General features: G+C 37.0%; 1 protein-coding gene and 1 long non-coding RNA gene across 3 annotated transcripts in view; both read right to left on the minus strand.

The window, feature by feature from the left end:
• The window catches only part of LOC131255504 (uncharacterized), a 38553-nt gene that overhangs the window by 15654 nt on the left and 1479 nt on the right, over nucleotides 1–21420 (minus strand). For both annotated transcript variants that reach the window (XM_058256245.1, XM_058256244.1), the window contains exon 4: nucleotides 20659–20829. In XM_058256245.1, coding sequence (XP_058112228.1) covers nucleotides 20659–20829 — 171 coding nt within the window. The remainder of the gene's footprint in view (nucleotides 1–20658; nucleotides 20830–21420) is intronic.
• LOC131255505 (uncharacterized) lies at nucleotides 13554–13953 on the minus strand. The gene is made up of 2 exons (XR_009176106.1): nucleotides 13817–13953; nucleotides 13554–13749 (listed from the first exon to the last, which is right to left on the minus strand). It is a non-coding gene; the product is annotated as an uncharacterized LOC131255505 (long non-coding RNA).

Genomic DNA, 21420 nt, shown 5'->3' on the forward strand with positions numbered 1-21420 from the left:
ATTTTTTATTTTTGATACATGTTTTAGTTGTAAATCACGTTAAACCAGTGTCAAATGGTTACAAATGTATGATTCTTCATATTTTCCATGAAAAATCATGGATTTGGAACTTCGATTTCGAGATTTAGGGGAGATGGGTCAAGTTTGCGGAAATTTGAGAAAAATCAAAATTTCTCAATTTCTCACAAATCAGTTGCAATATTTGTATCCAAACACAATTGAACTTGTATGTAACCTGATCTGGTGATTCTTCTTTTTCTTTTGAATGTATTGCTTGTGTTTCCATACGTCTTCTTAAGTTTATAAATTATATGAATAAACTTTGAATATACTTGCATCAGTTCAATTGGAAAGCGCATATATTAGGACCCCATATAAAGGAAACCCCTATTATGTGAACTTTTTTGGTAATGTTTTGATTTCTAAGTGTGTATTGATGTCTTTTTCAACAATCCCTGAAGTTTCATTGAAAATTTTTACCAATTTCTCAATGTTCCCATGTTTCCCAACAACAGCGATATAACCGATATATCCCATGCGATAACCGATATGTATCCATATCCCAAGGGTGCGATACATAACGCGATAACGATATTTAAAACATTGTCGTTACTGATACAGAATTCCATGGGTCCGACTGAAGGTTATATCCGGTCCGACCGATCGGAATGCATAAGTGCGGGTTTTGTTTCCTAATCTTGTATGGGGCTATATAAGTAACCTTCTAATTATGATTAGGGTTAGAATGTAAGAGCCAAATCAAGGGTTTTAAAGGGGAAAAGCTAGGGTTTTTCATCTATAAGTTGTTCCATCTCTTGTAACTTTCTGAATATAGTGGATTGATCATTGCTTGGTGCCTTAGTTTTTTCCCGCAAGGGTTTTTCACGTAAAAATCTGTGTTCTCTGTGTTTGCTTGGAATTCTGTTTCTTTATTGCTTGTTTGATTCAAATCTAGGTTGCTTCAGCACCCAACAAGGGGTGTCTGCTCACAACACAACCTTGGCTCAAGGGGAGGCCCGCGTACGTGATGGGGAGATCCCATGCTTGCATTTAAGGCAAGAGGCCAACAGATTGTTACACGCACGGCCGTACACACCCACACCATAAGCACCACTCTCCAAGGTTATCCTGTTGGTTGCATTAGAATCTCATTTGAATAAATTAAATTTTAGTTGCTTATATTTAGGAGGATAAGTAGCCTCATTTGCTAGGAAATAATCTATAAATTATGTAGCTCCAGTTGGAAAATATAAGGACAAATCATTCTCTTTGAGATTTCTCTTCTTTTCTTCTTTATTTTAAATTTTGCTACACATTATGATCCTTCATCATAATACGTTTGGTACCAGAGACGGCAATTGCGCGAGCTTGAAGCTAAGATCGGTGACTTAAAGGCCCTTCTAGCAAACCTGATGCAAAGTTGGATGAGATCGCCCTCTTAGTGAAATCATCCAATGAACAATAAAGCCGAGAAATCGATACCCTTAAAAATAATAAAGGCAGCCATTCCAAACATTGGAATTCCAATGATGGTGCACATCCCGCAAGATCCCCACTATTATCCAAGGATAGCAGGTCCATCTCAAGTTTCCGAAATTTGATGACCTAGATCCAACAAGTAGGGTTTGTGTGGCCAAGCAATTTCAATGCTACAATAACATTCCGATGACGAAATGGTGCAACTCACCTTATCGCTGAGTCCATTCATTTGAGACATCTGTCTCCGATTTGGTTTGTTGGATTGTGATGATCCGAGTGGCACACTCTCTAAACTACGACAAACAAATACATTCTACAACTATCAAGCTTAGTTCGAACAGCTTTTGAACCAGTTGGGACAATTACCCAATCTTATTTGATTCGTTTCTTCATCTCCGGGTTACAGGATGAGATCCGAGTAGGAGTCTAGATGTTGCAACCAAAATAACTTGGTGCATACTTGCCAGTTGGCATTGTTCGAGGAAGACAAAACTTGCAGTGCAACGATGTGTCTTCAAAGCCCCACCTTCAATAGTAAAATCAAACATGAATCATAATACCCCGAGCCAAAGCAAGCCTGTACCCAGTGTTCGCAATATCGATACTATCGGCCGATATATCGACCAATATTATCATTATCGCTGGCCAGCGACACGATATCAGGCGGAAATCTCTCAGAAATATTTATAAATAAATAAAGCAGATTTCTACGTATCGTGTAATATATTGCACGTATCGCACCATTTTTTGCAATATCGAAGATATTATCTGTAGATTTCCTTTTGGCTTGCATAATTACCAAAAAAAATCGAAAAAAGAAAAAAAAGGAAGAAGAAACAGGAAAGAGCTTTGAATTCAACAATCTCGATTTCTTACCTTTTTGCTTCGAATAGAAGAAAGACTCAAATTGCGCACGAGGTTTTGGCGAGAAATCTGTAAAAAAAAAAAAAACTATAGATTTGGGTTTGAACGAGGGAATTTCGGGATTTTTGAGAGATTTTAGGTTCCGATACTTCCGGAACCCTTTCTGTTTCTAAAATGGGTGCGGATTAGCTACTAACAGGTAGAGTGGCGCAAATAAAGTGACGTTGTCAAGTTTTGTGGGCCCCACCATGATGTATGTGTTGTATCCACACCGTCCATCATTTTAGGGAATGAGACAAAGAATGAGGCAATCACAAATCTCGAGTGGACCCCACCACATAAAACAGTAGAGACAGTGATGTCCACCATTGAAACCTTCCTAGGGCCATTATGAGATTTTTTTTGTGATCTAACCTGTTAATAAGTTAACACGGACATGAACGAAGGGAAAACATAAATATCAACTTGATCGAAAACTTCTGTGGCCCTCAAGAAGTTTTTTAATGGTGGGCGTTCAATCCCCATTGTTTTCTATGGTGGGTCCACTCAAGTTTTGGATTTGCCTCATTCTTTGACTAATGCCCTAAAATGATCTCTCCAAAATGATGGACGGTGTGAATATAACACATACATTATGGTGAGCCCACAGAACTTGGTGACATCACTTTAGTAGCCAATGGCTACTCAACTGGCGTGGTATGTGTCCTGCGCACTGACGCTCCTCATCCCAGGTTGTATGTTCCAAAGGAGATCAACATAACATGGCCCCCAAAATGATGTATTTATTATATCCACACCGTTCATCCATTTTCCAAGATCATTTTAGAGCATCAGCCCAAAAATGAGTCATACCCAAAGCTCAAGTGGACCACACCACAAACAGAAGTGGGGACAATTATTCTCACGATTAAAACATTTGTAGGGCCCATCATAACGTTTATTTTCCATCCAATCTGTTAATAAGGTCACACAGACCTGGATGAAAAGGAAAAACAAATATCATATTGATCCAAACCTTTTGTGACCCCTAAAAGGGTATCAATGGTAGACGTTCAATCCCCCACTGCTTTTTACAGTATGGTCCACTTGATCATTCGATCTGTCTTATTTTGAGGCTCGAGCCTTATGACAAGCTCACCTAATGGACAGATGGTTAGAATATAACACATACCTCATGATGGGACCCACAGAACTTGGTGACGTTAACACACCAAGCAGGTCAATGGTGTCTGCTACACCCGCCAATTTGCTTCTCCCCTTTACAACGACGTTAGCTAGAGACGAACTCTCCTGCGGGCTGTGGGGTCCACTGGATATATATGTTTTATCCAATCTATCCATTCAATCTAGAAGATCATTTTAAGGCATCAATCATAAATAAATAAATTAAAAAAAAAAATGGGACCTTTTTAAGGCTCAAGTGGACCACACCACAGGAAGCAGTGGAAATTGAATGCTTACAATTGATAACTTTTCGATAAGGACAAGTTTTGGATCAAGCCGATATTTATTTTTTACCTTCATTTAGGTCTATATGACCTTATGAACAGGTTGGATAGCCAAATAAACATCAAGATGTGCCCTACAACGTTTCGAATAGATTGGACGACAAATAACTCAATCACCACTATTTAATGTGGTGTGGTCCACTTGAGCCTTAAATCTACCTCTATTTTAGCATCATGCCTTAAAACGACCTGTCAAAATGTATGGACGACGTGGATAAAACATATACAATATAGCGAGCCCCATACAGTCTCTGATAGGTTAGGTCTGTCCATCTCTTGCGCAGTAAAGCCCAGCTTGGGTGAGACCTTTGAACCAACAATGTGGGTGGGAACCCTGACTAAGTGGGCCACTATACGAATTGTATATTCATGCCATTCTTATGCTTTTTCAACTTATTTTAGACCATGGTCCAGAAATGAATAAGATAAAATTGTCAGGTGGACCGCACTACATGAAAGAGTAGTTAATAACCATTGAAAACCTTTTATGGGCCACAAAAGTTTTACATCAAGGTGATATTTGTTCGTCTTTCATCCAAATTTATATGACCTTATCAATTGGTTGTATTTTCATACATGTCTTAATTTATAAATGTTTTACATCATATTTGAACATAGTGGTCTTAGTTCAATCGGACAACGCATAATTTATGACCCTATACAAAGGAAACCTATTATATGCACTTCTTTCTTGAGATTCTGTGATTTAAAAGTGTGTATAAGGTCTTTTTTAATAATCCTTGAAGTTTCATTGAAAAATTCAACCATTTTCCCGATGTTTCCCCATGTTTCCCAAAAAGTGCGATAAATTACGCGATACAAATGATATATCCCGCGCAATAACCGATACGTATTTGTATCCCATGGGTGCGATACATTGCGTGATACCGATATTTCGAACACTGCCTGTACCTAAGCAGCTAACACTGGCATAAATGATTGAACAATGGAAGAAGGGCTTACGTTACAATTGTGAGGAGCAGTTCACTCCTGATCATCAATGCCAAGCCCAACTCGCCATCATCATCGAGTTCGACGAGGTAAATGGTGAACCTTTCGAAGGAGGCAAACAACTACAAGTGTTCGCTTATGCCACGAATGGGTCGGGCTTCCACCATTGAGGACAAGGGTCTTCATTGGGGGAGGAAATGTTACATGCATGACCATACATTTCAGCACACCATAACTAGTACCTCTCCAACATATCTTGTTGGTTGCATTAGAATTTCATTTAAATAAGTTGAATTTCATTTAAATAAACTGAATTTCATTTGCTTATATTTAGGAGGATTAGTAGCCTCATTTGAATTCGAATTGTTAGGAAATAATCTATAAATTCTGTAGCTCTAGTTGGAAAATCTAAGGAAAAATCATTCTCTTTGAAATTTAGCTCCTCTTTTATTCTTTATTTTAAATTTTGCTACATTACAATCCTTGATCATAACATAGATCTACCCATATTTTAGGAGTCTCCATGCCTACTTTGCTAATATTTAGGAGGATTAGTAGCCTCATTTGAGTTCGAATTGTTAGGAAATAATCTATAAATTATGTAGCTCAAGTTGGAAAATCTAAGGAAAAATCATTCTCTTTGAAATTTATCTCTTTTTTTCTTCTTTATTTTAAATTTTGCTCCATTACAATCCTTGATCATAACACAGATCTACCCAGTTTTTAGGAGTCTCCGCGCCTACCAACAAGCTTTTGTTAAGATTTAACTTTAGCCTTTGACACTCCCTCGAAACATCTATGAATGCCTTTGAGGTTATGCATCTGTCGAGCACTTGCATCGCACATAATTAAAGTGTTGTGGTGATGTGTAATGGATATCATTTTTCTCATTTGGAAACCCTTGATCAGCCCTACCTCTTCTGCCTTTGCTAACATTCTGCTCACAATTGTAAAAAGGAACAGGGATAGGGGCTCCCCTTGCCAGAGGCCTCTTGAGATAGCAACCCCGCCAATCAGGGAACCCTTAATTAGAATCAATAAAAAGGCTAAGGAAATACATTCCTTGATACACCCACACCATCTTTTGTTGAAGCCCATCTGCTTTAACGTGTAGATGTGGAAGTTCCAATGTCATGGTCAAATGCTTTTTCCATGTCTAGTTTACAAAAGATACCCTTCATAGTTTTCCTCCTGGAGTGCAAACATTCATTAGTCACCAAAATGTCGTCATGGATTTATCACTCAAATATGAAGGGCCCCCTAAAACAAAGAAATGATTGCGTGCATGAGACCTATTGGACAAGACCTTTACTAACACCTTGTAAATGCTTTTGACTACGCTGATAGGCCTAAAGTCGGAGAAACTTATGGCCCCGCACTTTTTTGGATGAGGTGAATGAAGGAAGCGCCAATACTCTTGTTAAGAGTTTCCATCCTCTGAAATTCTTTGAAGAATTCCAGCCAGTCCTCCCCAATGATTCCCAGAAATGTTGGAAGAACTCCATAGTAAAACCATCCAGATTTCAATACCCAAACTCGAGATCACTTGCAAAATCTCTTCTTTGTTAAATCCAGCATCAATGTGCTCTGCTTTCGTCTAAGAGACTGATTGAAAATTGGATTCTGACCAAATGCAAATTGGTGTTACTGTCACTATAGCAAAAACTTTTGAAGTGTCTGACCGCCTCTAATATGATTTCTTCCTTGTCTTTCGTGAAAATTCCGTCAGCATATAAACCGCTTATCACATTGGATCTTCTTCTGCAGTTTGCAATGCGATGGAAGAATGTGGTGTTTCTGTCTCCTTCAACCAGATGGCTTTCAATGCTATGCAATCTCTTCATGGATCATGAGGCCACTAAACTTCTTTCTGCTGAGCAACTCTTCTAACTTCTTCTTCAGCAGATAGACTTGTTTCTCTCTCCTTTTTGTCCAACAGCTCAAGGCCTGAATCCTGCTCTTTTCCAGCTGATTCATTAAAGCGCTCCATGCTTTCAATTTAGCCTTGATATGTTGAAGCTTCTTGGAGAATGTCCCAGGCTCAACCTTGAAAGCTTGCTTCTTTCAACCAGGTGTCAACTAATCTGTAGCCATTTGTTCTCAAACTTAAAAGGGTCTTGGACCCCAAGATTCATCATGGTCTAGAGCAAGATTGGCCAGTAATCGGAAGCGGGCTTCGGAAGGGTCATCTGTCTCAATGAAAGGAGTTGCACATCCAACTCCTTGTCAATTAAGAATCAGTCCAATCTGCTTAAAGTTGGAGGGTGTTGATTTTTGGGCCACATAAATGGCCTGCCACTACATGGGATGTCAATTAATTCATTACGGCCCACAAAGTCAGAGAATTTCTTGCTTCCACAAATCCTTCAAGGCCCTCCTGTTTTTTCTCCTCTCTGAATCTGATGGCGTTGAAGTCAAGGTATTCCATAATAGTAACAGTGGCCATAATGGCCACCGCCATTACCGTTAAGATACGGACCATTATAGCTTTTATTCTTTATTTTTGAAAAAAAAAAAAGTATTTTGACGTTGTAACGAGCCGTTACAAGGGAAGCGGATTGCGTCCGCACCCCCGGTCGGACCTTTAAGCATCCAACTAGATCTATGCAAGGGCCCACCATGATATATCTATTTATCCACATCGTCCATCACTTTTCTAAGATCATGTTAAGATATGGGCCCAAAAATGAGGCAAATACAACACTCTAGTGGATCACACTAGAGATGACTCTTGCATTTAATGCAACCCAAGCTTAATATTTGGTGTGGTCCACTAGAGTATTGTATCTGACTCATTTTTGGGCCCATACCTTAACATGATCTTAGAAAAGGGATGAACAGCATGGATAAACAGATACATCACAGTGGGCCCCCACATAAATTTGGTTGGACACTTAAAGGTCCGACCGGGGGTCGAACGCAATCCGCTTCCCTGTTACGGGGCTGTTTCAACTCCATTTTTCTGTTAACGGTCATTATGGCCATTATGACCCCGTAACATGGTTATCACTGTTACTGTCACATTATGGCCATTACCTAACCATTTTGGAATACCTTGGTTGAAGTGCTTGGTGTTGCTGAGCTCTTCCTAATATTCCGGCTTTGAGTTCTCCTTCAGCCCAACAACATTAGTTGTAGTCCATGCATGTCATTCCACCCGATGTTGAGGTTTAACAGAGAGTGCTTGCATATTTGCAACCAAAGGAGGGGGAAGCAGTCCCTGTCCCAAATGGGCTGACAAAACAACAGAACCTGAGACAGGAATAATTGCCCAATCCAATTTCCTTCGTCCCCAAATTTCACAGACATGAACTCAATTGCCTCGTCCCTTTTAGATTCTTGAATGAAAATCATATCCACACCATATCTTCCAATCATATTTCTAACTACCAATCTTCTCTTTTAGGACTGTAAATCTCTGACATTTCAAGACAAGATCTTCATGGCACCTTCTTTCTGTTCACCACCCATTCCAACTTCTAGGCCTTTCTAATGTTGCCCTCTTAATTTCTTTTGGCTATTTCCATTCTATCTTTTGGAATCTCCCTATCTTTCAATGTTTCAAATAGTGCTTGTAGTGTAACGGTAATGTATGCTACATAGCGTAGCTAAATAGCGTAAATCCCTTGTAGCGTACCGTACGCAACGTAGCATAGCTAAATAGCATAAATCCCCGGTAGCGAACCATACGCTACAGTGTAGCTAAATAGCGCAAATCCCCTATAGAGTATGCTCCAACTACGTAGCGTATAGCGTCTGTAGCATACACTACAGTGTAATTTTTTTATTTTAAAGAGTGATGAGAACATTTTTTATTATTTTATTATTTTTTTAGTTTTGTTTGTTAAAAATGGTGTAAAACTCATATTATATATATATGAGAAATGCTCACACACAACTAGTTGGACCGTGAGTTTTGGTCCAACTAGCTGTGTATTAAATCTCAAAATTCCTATTTTCATACACATGTAATGCACCACATGTGAGGATATGTGACTCTGAGTTTTACATTAGTATGTTGGGAATTATGTGTCATAGATCCAAGCCATCTATCAAATAGAGCACGCTAACGAAATTTTATATACCGAAAGCTAGTAAATTGTTGTCACCACTAGAACCACACATGTAACTTGAATATGGACTGTTGGAGTAGATTTCTAACAGTTCACTTTTCTTATAGATGATATCATGCTATCGATTAAAAATATATATATTTTTTCCATATACTTACAATGGACCCTACCCAATTAACGGACCGGATTTGCAAGATACATTGCGCATCACCCAAGTATATCATGTGTGTACACATTCTTTAGTGGTCCTTTGTAAACATTCACCCTCCTCTTTTCTCTCTCCTCATTTAAACTATTTTTTCCTTATTTAATGCTCTCCATTCCCTGTACATTTGGGAAGGAGTCATGAGCGGAGTGACATGTTAAGTCGCTGTTCAAATCACGTCACTAAGTTATGTGGGCCCCACCATGATATATGTGTTGTATCCATACCACACATCTATTTGAAGAGATCATTTTAGGACGTGGTTCAAAAGAATGAGGCAGATCCAAAACTGGAGTGGACCCCACCACAGAAAACAGTGGGGAGAGTGACGCCTACCGTTGAAACCTTCCTAAGGTCCACCATGATATTTATTTGAGATCCAACCTGTTCACAATATAACATAGACATTAAAGAAGGGAAAACACAAATATCAGCTCGATCGAGAACTTTTGTGGCCCTTAGAAGTTTTTAATGGTGGGCGTCACCCTCTCCACTGTTTTCTATGGCGGGATCCATTCCAGCTTTGGATCTGACTCATTCTTTGGCTCATGCCATAAAATAATCTCTCCAAATGGATGGACGGTGTGAATACAAAACATACATCATGGTGGGACCCTAAGAACTAGGTGACGTCACTTCAGTGCCGGCTGCAAATCCGCGTCCAAACCACGCTGATTTCCTGCGAAAGACTTTGGCAGGAAGTTCCTGCGCTAGGAACCTAGGTGGGGCCCACTGTGATGTTTGTGAGAAATCCTACCCGTCCATCCATTTTTTGAGTTCAATTAAGGACATGAAGCCAAAAATGAACTGTTTTCGGGGCTCAAGTGGGCTGAAAACGTGATAATTGAACGTCCACAGTTGAAATATTTGTAGGCCATAGAAGTTTTGAATCATGCTAATATTTGTGATTTCAGTTCATCCCAGTAGGAATGAAGTTATTAACGGTATGGATGGCTTGTAAACATCACTATCGAACCCAGGTAGGTTTTAACGGTAGGAATTTCCCTAACCACATTTTCCTTTAGTACAGTCCACTTGAACTTTGGATACAGTTCATTTTTGGCACCATGTCCTAAAATGAACTCAAAAAACGGATGGAAGGGAAGGATTTCTCACAAACATCACAGTGGGCCCCACCTGGGTTCCCAATGCAAGAACTTCCTGCGAAAGCCTTCCGCAGGAAATCCGCGTCCCCAAACCAATAAGTCTTCCTTGGCCCAACGATTACATTCTTTAATGCTCTCCTACACCCAACGATTACATTCTTCCATGGAGCTTAATCTTTCTTTCTCTCTCTCACTTCTCCACCCACATACAAACATCAACATCACATTTGAATTTGTCTTTCCTTCTCTTGTTTGGCATAAGTCACGAAGAAACAAAAATAAAAAGAACAAAGAGGAAGAAGGTATTACGAGGTAAGTTATTTGTTTAGTTTTTTCATTAGTAGCCAATTAAAATTTCTTCCTTTTTTTTTCTATTTATTTCAAAATTTTGGGCTTTTTGAGCAAGTTAGATTGTTTGAGCAAGAAGGTAATACACAGCTAGTTGGACTTTTTAAGCAAGTTAAATTGTTTAATTTTGTGCAAAATATTAATAAAATTTCATGATATTTGATATATGATTTAAATTTCTTTAGGTAGTGACATGAACCATGGAAAATTATGAGAGCTTGCATAATCAAGAAAATAGTCTAATTATAGAGTGGTCAACATCATCTTCCGAGAAAGACTTAGATGAAGTGATCGGTGAAATTAAAGCATATAACCTTCGAGAATTTCTACAAGGTACGTTAGTGGTAGAGTTCGTAGAAACTACATGTGACATAAATCCAATATCTTCAATAAGACCTACCAACAATATATTAACTGAAGCTGAAATTCTTGTAACAGATTTCATGCCAGTAGCTCCTGAAGGAAACAAACCCTATGTTGGGAAGCAATTCATATCACAAAATGAAGCTATAGATTTTTATAATGCATATGCAAAAATATGTGGATTTAGTATTCGAAAGAACCAAATACGAAAACATCCCAATGGTGTTATATATTTTCGAGGGTTCTCTTGTTCTCAAGAGGGAGAGCGACAAAAGAAGTTCTTAGAGAATATGGATCATAAGAGAGCTCATAAACGATGTACTAGAGTGGGTTGTGGTGCAAAACTTCAAATCACTATGAAAGGAGAAGAAAAATGGATTGTTACAAAGTTTGTTGAGAAGCATTCTCATTAGTGTTTGACCCCTAGTAAATCTCATGTTCTTCGTTCTCATCGAAAAGTGCCAAGCCAACATTTAGATTTCATATCTGATTTAAATGATGTTGGTGTTGGTCCTTCTAAATCAGTTGAATATATTGCGAATAATTTGGAGGGATATAACAATGTTGGTTACTTACCTAAGGATGCTAGAAATGCTTTAAGAAAGAGAATTAAGACATATGGAAAAGACGCGTATGCCGTTTGTCAATACTTTTTTCAAGCAAAAGAAAAGGATCCTTCTTTTTTCTATGAAATTCAAGTTGATAAGAAAGCAAGGGTGACATCCTGTTTTTGGATTGATGGTATTTCTAAGTTAGATTATCAAGCATTTGGAGATGTGATATGCTTTGATACCACATACAAGACCAACCAATATGATATACCATTCACTCCTTTCACAGGAGTGAACCACCATAGCCAATCAATATTATTTGTTGCTGGGCTATTATTTGGAGAAACTATAGAAGATTTCACATGGTTATTCCAAACTTGGTTGAAGGCAATGGGTGGAAAGCATCCAAATGCCATAATTACCGATCAAGATCCTGCGATTACAGCTGTAGTTGCAAATGTATTTCCAAATACAGTGCATAGGTTTTGTATGTGGCATATATTACAAAAAGTACCTGAGAAGCTAGGGCAATTATACCGTGGTAGTTGTACATTCGGTAGTGAATGGGATGCATGTATACATAAGACGGATACAATTGAAGAGTTTGAAAAGGCATAGGCAAATATAATGAATCAGTTCGGACTTCAAAATATTGATTGGCTCAATCAGATGTATAGTATTCGTCACATGTGGATTCCTACTTTCCTTAAGACGACCTTCTTCGCTGGAATGTCGACTATGCAAAGAAGCGAAAGTATGAATGCATTATTCGATAGATATGTAAATCATCGATCGTCCCTTCTTGAATTTGTATTGGGCTACGAGAAAGCAATGAAAGATTGTCGTACAATGGAATTAGAGGAAGATGGTCGCACTTATGGAGATCCTGTATCAATAACCGCTTTTGATATGGATATTGAGTTAGGATAGATTTATACAAGAGCAATTTTTCGAAAGATTCAAAAGGAATTATTTTGGACATCTCCACAATGTGTGAATTTGGTTGAGAAAAGTGGACCCGTCAGCACATACAATGTCTCATATAAAAATAGTATGTACATTGTCAAGTTTGATGAAGAAGCAATAACAATTACATGTGGATGTCATCTCTTTGAATTTGTAGGTATTGTTTGTCAACATTCTTTGGCAGTTTTTAATGCAAGGAATATTCAGAAAATGCCAGAAAAATACATCTTAAAAAGGTGGACACGATATGCAAAGAAAGGATATTTTATTGATACAGACATCTTACAACCACCAATAGTTGGGGATAAGTTGGATTTCATACAAATGAGCGAACTCAATCGTAGTTGGAAAAGGGTATCATCTCTTGCAATAAAGTCTGAATTGAATTATGAATATGCGAAGGGACAAATTGATAAGTTGGGTAATGAGCTCGAGCAAATGGAAAACACAGAACATAATGAAGATGTTATACATAATGAAATCCTAACGGATCAAGTTAACATCAATGTTGAACCTCCACTTGAAGCCATTACTGTTGGTGGAAGCAATCACGCACTATTGTAAAGCCACATTGTGTTGCGTGATCCAAACATCGTTTCAACAAAAGGTCGGGGTGTAAATAAGAGAATAAAATCTGGAAAGGAACTTAACAAAGGAGTTGGTAGAGCATGCCACACTTGTTGGGGAAGTGGGCATGATTCGCGTAATTGTCCATTGCGGAAAGATAGGTAAGGGTATAAAATTATTTTACTTACACATGTTTTTCTAATTAATTTCATTTTTAGATTAAAACTATCTTATATTCATGCACTAATTTGTATAAATTTGTAGGGATAATATTGTTCTTATGGGCATGGGCAATGGCAAAGGTGGTGGTAATGGGGCTTACAACAAATCAATTGGTGAAACATAATGACAACCGGTATATAAATATGCATCTTATTATGTTATTTGTGCTTTCTTGAATAAGTGATTTCGATTTTTCTTGATTCACATATTTGACGTGAAATTTCAGGCATTTTTTTTTTTGTACTTTCGGTCTTATTTTGCTCTCAATTATCATGGTCAGGTACTTTTTTTTTTACCAATTTCTTTTGTTATCCCTCTTTAGTTTATTTATTTATTTTTACATATTATTCTCTTAATATTATATTTCTACTCATTATTAATTGTTCCTTTTCTTTCGTGTGTATTCATCTAGGATACATTGCAGGATTACATGGATATTGACTGGGCGGTGATCGGGATTAATGCTGTGGAAAGTGTATTGCTTCTAATTTGTGAAAACATTAGATTGATTTTTGAAGAGTGTGGTTGAGATTTTTTATTTTTTATCTTTGAAAGATGAGGAGTGGTTGAGATTGTTCATTTGAGGGGTTTTTTTTTTTTTTTTTTTTGAGACATGTGGTTATCAAATGGGTTGTTACAAGTATAGTGTTGGTCCAAATTAGAAGGATCAAACCAATGGTGACTATAATCTTTTAAATTTTGAATGGTAGAAAGAATCGGATTTAATAGTATCTTCTCAATGTGGGTGACTATAATCTTTTTTTTTAATATATATATATATATATATATAGATATAGATATAGATATATGTTGTTTACCTAGGATGATTATCAATTGCTTGTGATTTTATAGATTGGCTTTTGATAGCCAATCTTAGTGGATGGATCAAATTGATTAATGAGCTCATCAATCATGTACATGACCAGTTGTCATTATTCCAATGAGGAACACTTTAGTACTTTGGTAGTGTGATCCATGAAATGCAGGTACTTGAAATTTGCCTAGGTCATATGTAAACCTCTTAGTACATGTGTATTAAGCACCGTACTTTGCCAGGGTATTATATAGCGCTTAGATTTCCATAGATTCTCGTTTGAAAGAGGTGTGAAAAAATCACTTCACAAGGAATGTCGACTGGGTACTACCCTTGGTCATGAGCTTGGAATGTGTAGGGGTTATGGGTTGCCACCCTGATGTATGGGATTTATCTATAGCGTCCATCTACTTTGCCATATCATTTTAGTATATAGGCGCCTCCAGAACAGATGCGGATCCAAGACAAATGGACCACACATCGGGGACTAAACTTTTACCGTTGAAAACTTCTCGGAGGCCACAAAGTTTTGGATTGAGCTGATATTTTTGTTTTCCATTCATCCAGGTCTATGGGACTTTATGAATACATTGGATTGAAAATAAACATCAAAGTGAGCTCTAGGAAAGTTTCAGTGGTGAGCATATTTTTACCACTGCTTGATATGGTGTGGTCCACTCGAGCCTTTGATCTACCTAACTTTTGGTCCTATACTATAAAGTGGCATGGGGAAATGAATGGACTATGTGGATAAAATCCACACATTTAAAACTTCTATGGCCTACAAATATTTCCACTGTGGACATTCAATTATCACGTTTTCAGCCCACTTGAGCCCTGGAAACGGTTCATTTTTGGCTTCATGTCCTTAATTGAACTCAAAAAACAGATGGACGGGTAGGATTTCTCACAAACATCACAATGGGCACCACATGGGTTCCCAGCACAGGAACTTCCTGCCAAAGTCTTTCGTAGGAAATTAGCGTGGTTTGGACAGGGATTTGCAGCAAGCACTAAAGTAACATCACCCAGTTCTTAGGGTCCCACCATGATGTATGTTTTGTATCCACACCGTCCATCCATTTGGAGAGATTATTTTATGGCATGAGCCAAAGAATGAGTCAGATCCAAAGCTAGAATGGAACCCACCACAAAAAACAGTGGAGAGGGTGACGCCCACCATTAAAAACTTCTAAGGGCCACAAAAGTTCTCGATCGAGCTGATATTTGTGTTTTCCCTTCTTTGATGTCATGTTATATTGTGAACAGGTTGGATCTCAAATAAATATCATGGTGGACCTTAGGAAGGTTTCAACAGTGGGCATCACTCTCCCCACTGTTTTCTGTGGTGGGGTCCACTCCAGTTTTGGATCTGCCTCATTCTTTTAAACCACGTCCCAAAATGATCTCTACGAATAGATGTGGTATGGATGCAACACATATATCATGGTGGGCCCACATAGCTTAGTGACATGAATTGAGTAGCGACTCAACATGTCACTCCGCTCATGACTCCTTCCCAAACGTACAGGGAATAGAGAGCATTAAATAAGGAAAAAATAGTTTAAATGGGGAGAGAGAAAAGAGGAGGGTGAATGTTTACAAAGGACCACTAAAGAATATGTACACATATGATATACTTCGGTGATGCGCAATGTATCTTGCAAATCTGGTCCGTTAATTGGGTATGGTCCATTGTAAACATATGGGAAAAAAATATTTTTTTTTTATCGATAGCATGATATCATCTATAAAAAAAAGTGAACTGTTAGAAATCTACTCCAACAGTCCATATTCAAGTTACATGTGTGGTTCTAGTGGTGACAACAATTTACTAACTTTCGGTCAGGGTGTCCCGTATCAGTTACGATACAGGCGTATCGGCCGTTACGTATCGGTAATGGCTGTGTCCGTTACGCAATACGGGGCCGTAACGGGCACCCCGCCAATTTTATAGCCGTAACGGACCCATAACAGCCGTTACAGGGCATAACGGCCGTTACTGCCCAATAACGGTCAGGGCGTAACGGTCAGAAAATAGTTACTTTTTTTTTTACTTTTTAAGGTCCGTTTTTTCACCTTTTTTTTTAACTTCTTTCTTCCAAACCCTTCCAAAATCATTCTATTGCTATTTTCGACCAATCTTAGCTTGATATTTTAGATAAAAACAACTTATATTAAGGATTTTCTTGATTCGAAGCTCCGTGGGCCATTTTTCAAAAATTCCTCAAAAATAGGCATTTATACTTGTTATTGAATGTTTTACTGTTTTAATGGTAGAATATGATGTGTTAATCATAATAGAAGATATTAATGTCCATTTTACAGATTGTTGATGTCATTTTATATTCTTTATAATTTTTTTCTATTTACGCACTATTTTTGGGCCTTTTTTTAAAATTTTGAAAAATCATTTTTTATTGAATAGTTGTTGTTTTAATGGTAGAATATAATGTGTTAATCATAATAGAACATGTTAATGTGCATTTTACAGATTGTTGATGTCATTTTATATTTCTTTATAATTTTTTTCTATTTACGCACTATTTTCGACCCTTTTTTATTCAAAAAATCAATTTTTATAGAATGTTTTGTTGTTTTAATAATAGAATATGATGTGTTAATCATAGTAGAACATGTTAATGTGCATTTCACAGATTGTTGATGTCATTTTATATTTTTTTATAATTTTTTTCTATTTACGCACTATTTTCGGCCCTTTTTTAAAAAATTTGAAAAATCAATTCTTATTGAATGTTTTGCTGTTTTAATGGTAGAATATGATGTGTTAATCATAGTAGAACATGTTAATGTGCATTTTATAGATTGTTATTTTCATTTTATATTTTTTATAATTTTTTTCTATTTACGCACTATTTTCAACTTTTTTTAATTCGAAAAATCATTTTTTATTGAATGTTTTACTGTTTTAATGGTAAAATATGATGTGTTAATCATAGTAGAATGGCAGGTCACACACAAGAATCACAGTCAAAGCCACAAGTATGTTCCAAAAATTCCTCAAAAATAATTGTAAACACCTACACATGTAAGATACTTTCATATTACATTCATTCTAATATATCTATCATTGATAATAGATGGTCAGAAAATTAAATATATGAATTTTGTAGTCAATTTCAGGTTATCTGGTTCATAAATTCATCAGACAGTCCGATACAACTTATCACCAAAGAGTTGACCGTTACACCACCATAAGCATGTTCCAATTTATAAATGAATGCATATTTGGAATGCTTAGAATATTCCGGATTTAATCCATATTTTTTTGGCAAAAAAAAAAAAATTTGCACCGTTACGCCCCCGTACCTGTATTGGTATCAGAGGGCACCATTACACTAACCGATACTGATACGGGATACCTTACTTTCGGTACATAAAATTTCATTAGTGTGCTCTATTTGATAGATGGCTTGGATCTATGACACACAATTCCCAACAGACTAATGTAAAACTCAGAGTCACATATCCTAACATGTGGTGCATTACATGTGTATGAAAATAGGAATTTTGAGATTTAATGCACAGCTAGTTGGACCAAAACTCACGGTCCAACTAGTTTTGTGTGAGCATTTCTCTATATATAAAAACTTAAATTGTAAAATTAAAATCAAACCTTTCTTTGTGTACTTTCACTTATAATGGTGATGATTCTTTGTTAAAATTGGTGTGAAACTCACACACTTAAAAACCCTTCAAAACTAAACTTAAAAGAAAAAGGGTTTCAAAAACCCCTATTTGTATAGATGACATCTATATTGTACTTAATACTCTTTAATCTGCGGGATTTTTATTTCTTTTCATACTTGTGAGTTGCGATTTGTGATTTGAATAGTGGTTTGATTCAAAAAAAATTAAAGCGGTTTACTTAGGAAGTTGTTGATGTAATAGTTATTTGATTTGGTATATGACTTTATATGTGGATTGCCTTTTGATAAATGATAATTAATAACTTATTTGAATAGGCTTATACTTGAAAAAATGAATCATCTTTAGGCATTTTTATATTGTTTGCTTTTTTCTTACTATTTATCATATTTTTCCTATATTTAAATTAAAAAATAAAATGAAAGTATCGTGTAACTTAAGCTATACACTATGCTATTTATGTTGCACACTACAGAGAGTTGAACCCAACGCAACATGCTACCGTTATTTAAAACAGTGCTTTCATTTAATCTCTTTCCTCCGAGTCTTTGGAGTATTTGCAAGCCTCACTAGGGGATCCATCAAAGGAGACTCCAGTTTGTTTGATGATCTCTAGTGACTTTTCTATTGATGATTTGAATGGCCTCCATTCATATGATCTTCTCTTCCTCAACAAAGCCAATCTTGGTCTTTTCCAGTCATTGATCTTCCTCACTTCCATCCCATATTTCCCAGCTATGTTATTCCTCCATAACACCTCAAGTTCTTCCCCAAACCTTCACCATCACTTGCTTAACGAGGCCTAATTTTGATCTTTCATCTTATATATTCCTAATCCCCCTTCCTTTACAGGCTTTGGACTTTCTAATTTACAACGTGAAAGTTCCTCCCTTCTTTTCCTTTCCATTGGAAGTTTCTTTGCAATTTCTCTATCTTAGATGCTGCTACCGTTGCCGTTTTGAAGAGACAAAATATGCAAGAAGATTTCATAGGGTGGCCTTGGTAAGGATGATTCTCCCTCTAAGAGACGGGGCAAATCCTTTCCATTGCTAGCTATTTTTCTATTTTTTTTAATAATTGGATTTAAATTTTTATTTACAAAAAAAAAAAATCCCATGACATTAGGCTTGCCTCCAAGAGGAAGCCCTAAATGTGTGCATGAACATTCTATATGTTTTCACCTCAAACCTTCTTGCCAACACCTTCGCTCTCTCTTCCTCTATTGCCACTCTTGCCATTGCACTCCTTTTAAGATTGACCCAAAGACCCGGTACCACTCATGGTATGCAAAAATGGTTATGTAACGGCCGTTATGGAAAAACGAGTGTTACTGGCCGATTTTTAAATCCCCAAATCTCTCTCAAAACCAAAATGAGATTTTATTTTTATTTTTTTCATAACTGATCACCGACAGGCTACACAAGTTTACACCACAAAGAAACTTTTACATGACATTTTCAGCACTTGGATGCATTAAATAAATTTATAAGCTCTATACCACTCCTTGTGGTGAAGGTGCTTGTAGGGAGAGCTTTTTCCATATTTCAAGAGCAAAGTGTAAAGGAAAAATATGAATAAATTGATATTTGAAGTAATTTTGGGCTCCCTTTTTGCCGATCATGATAGTCGTACAATTCTATACAGTTCCTACGTAAATCGTGCAGCTCATGTTGATTTCCTATTTGGGGCTATGATTTGCATCATATATGTATACGATACGATTCAAATTGTAAATGCTACTACTTTGACAACCCTGGCTGCAATTCATATTTTCCCCAATCCAACATATCATGAACGTTTAATGCATATTGAAGCAGATTGGTCTAAGTAGATATTAGATTAACAAGTATTTCGAGTCATTCCAAATCACAATCCCTAGTCTGAGAAACTGGTCTAAAACGGAATGCTCTGTCAAAACTTCTAACTCTAGTTAAATATCTCGATGTTTCTTGGGGGTAAGGTCAGGTTGGTACAAGTCCAAAGATCTTCTCATAGGTGTTTTCCCCACATTGGATTGGGAGATTCGTTTTTTTTTAAAATAAAAACATGAGTTTAATTAGTCAATTTAGGCCATTTCCTTCGTGAAAATGGTTCCTGAAAAGGGGATTTCAAAGGAGATGTTGTATTAGAAGTCAGAAGACCAAACGCCAGATTTACTAACCAAGGAATTGGCCTTCACTTCATCGGCTCCATCAAACATGTCACAAGTGGGCATAACTGATTTTTATGCTCCAGCTTGAGGGGGAGTGTAGAGAAATGGAATATGGAGTCATGTAGTCATGCAGAGTAACATATCGTTTTTATTTGATCTTCTCCCTGTACCATGCCTATTGTGTACTCATGTGGAGAAACATACTCTTACATTAATAAGATAGTACTAGTCCAGTGAAACTAATAATCCAAAAATCAAATATATATATATATATAAAAGAATAGTGAGACTAATACAATCAATTATGCCCTCATTACGTCTCCTTTCTTCTATTTCTTCCCTCTTTCCTTCTTTATTCTTCTTTTCATACTTAATTTCAATCCCTAAACTCTCTTCATCCGTTTATCTCAACTGCCATGAGCTCCCACAGTAATGGGATAGCAGACAAAACACTCCATGATTAGGCCAGCTCATTGAATGATTCTGACAATCAGTCAGTCATAGTAGAAAACCCTATATAATCAGACAGTGTCCCATCATTGACCTATAAATGGACAATAGAAATGAATATTGGCAATGATCAGCATTGAACAGGGAAGGCAAATCCATCAGATGGGTGGGATCATCCACTCCAAGTGATTTGTGGAGAGTGATCAGCCAAAAATGGGACCCAGCCGAATCATGTTGAGGAATTGATATCTACACCACCATTTTGATTTGCATACACCCTATCCATTTGGGATTGAGATGGTGAAGTTGGATTGAGAGCAAGCCTTGTAATGGTAATTTCCATGGTTTTGAGTAAGCCCATTAAATTTACCTGTATCGCTGATCTTCCGAATTGCCATGTTCATGGTGTCCGCAACATAAATATTTCCACGGTCATCCACCGTAAACCCTTTTGGGTGATTCATCCTTGCTTCTCTTGGCTTCCCATCAACATGTCCAGAGTACCCTTCTGCCGAACCGGCTACCAGCTTTGTTTTGCTATCTGCATTTTTTCCATGTATTTGGAAAAGGGCTGAGCTCATTGGAAACCAAAATAATAAAATGAGAAGAGAAATTATGTGTGAGTTTGAAAATACACTGAAATGGACACTTGGTTGAATATGGCAATGGGGAGTCATTTGGGGCAATGGTGGAAAAAGATACCCAAACAATTATTTCACTCGTTTTAAGTTCTATTTGGATACAGATAAAATAATAATAATAATATTGTAAAGTGTTCCAGTGGACCCAATATCCGAGGTATTCCAAATGTTTCCTAAACTAAGACATAAAATTCTGAGAGGATGGAGCCTGGTGTGCATAGAAGAGCTTAATAAGGGCCATTTGTTCCAAAACTTCTCAGATTTTTTTTTATTTTTTTATTTTTGCAGAAAAGATTATCTAAAGGCCGCAGAAATGGATTTAGATTTTCTGCAGAATACTTGAACAGGCATAAATTGCAGAGGTATTATAGAATGTTTGGTAAATTCAGAGACGGAATGCCAGAGATTTCAGATACAACGTATTAAATAATGTGAGGGATGCAGGGAAGCAAAAAATCATAGATTTTAGATATAACCTATCATACAATGCC

This window comes from Magnolia sinica, chromosome 9, assembly GCF_029962835.1.
Source record: "Magnolia sinica isolate HGM2019 chromosome 9, MsV1, whole genome shotgun sequence".
Taxonomy (NCBI): domain Eukaryota; kingdom Viridiplantae; phylum Streptophyta; class Magnoliopsida; order Magnoliales; family Magnoliaceae; genus Magnolia; species Magnolia sinica.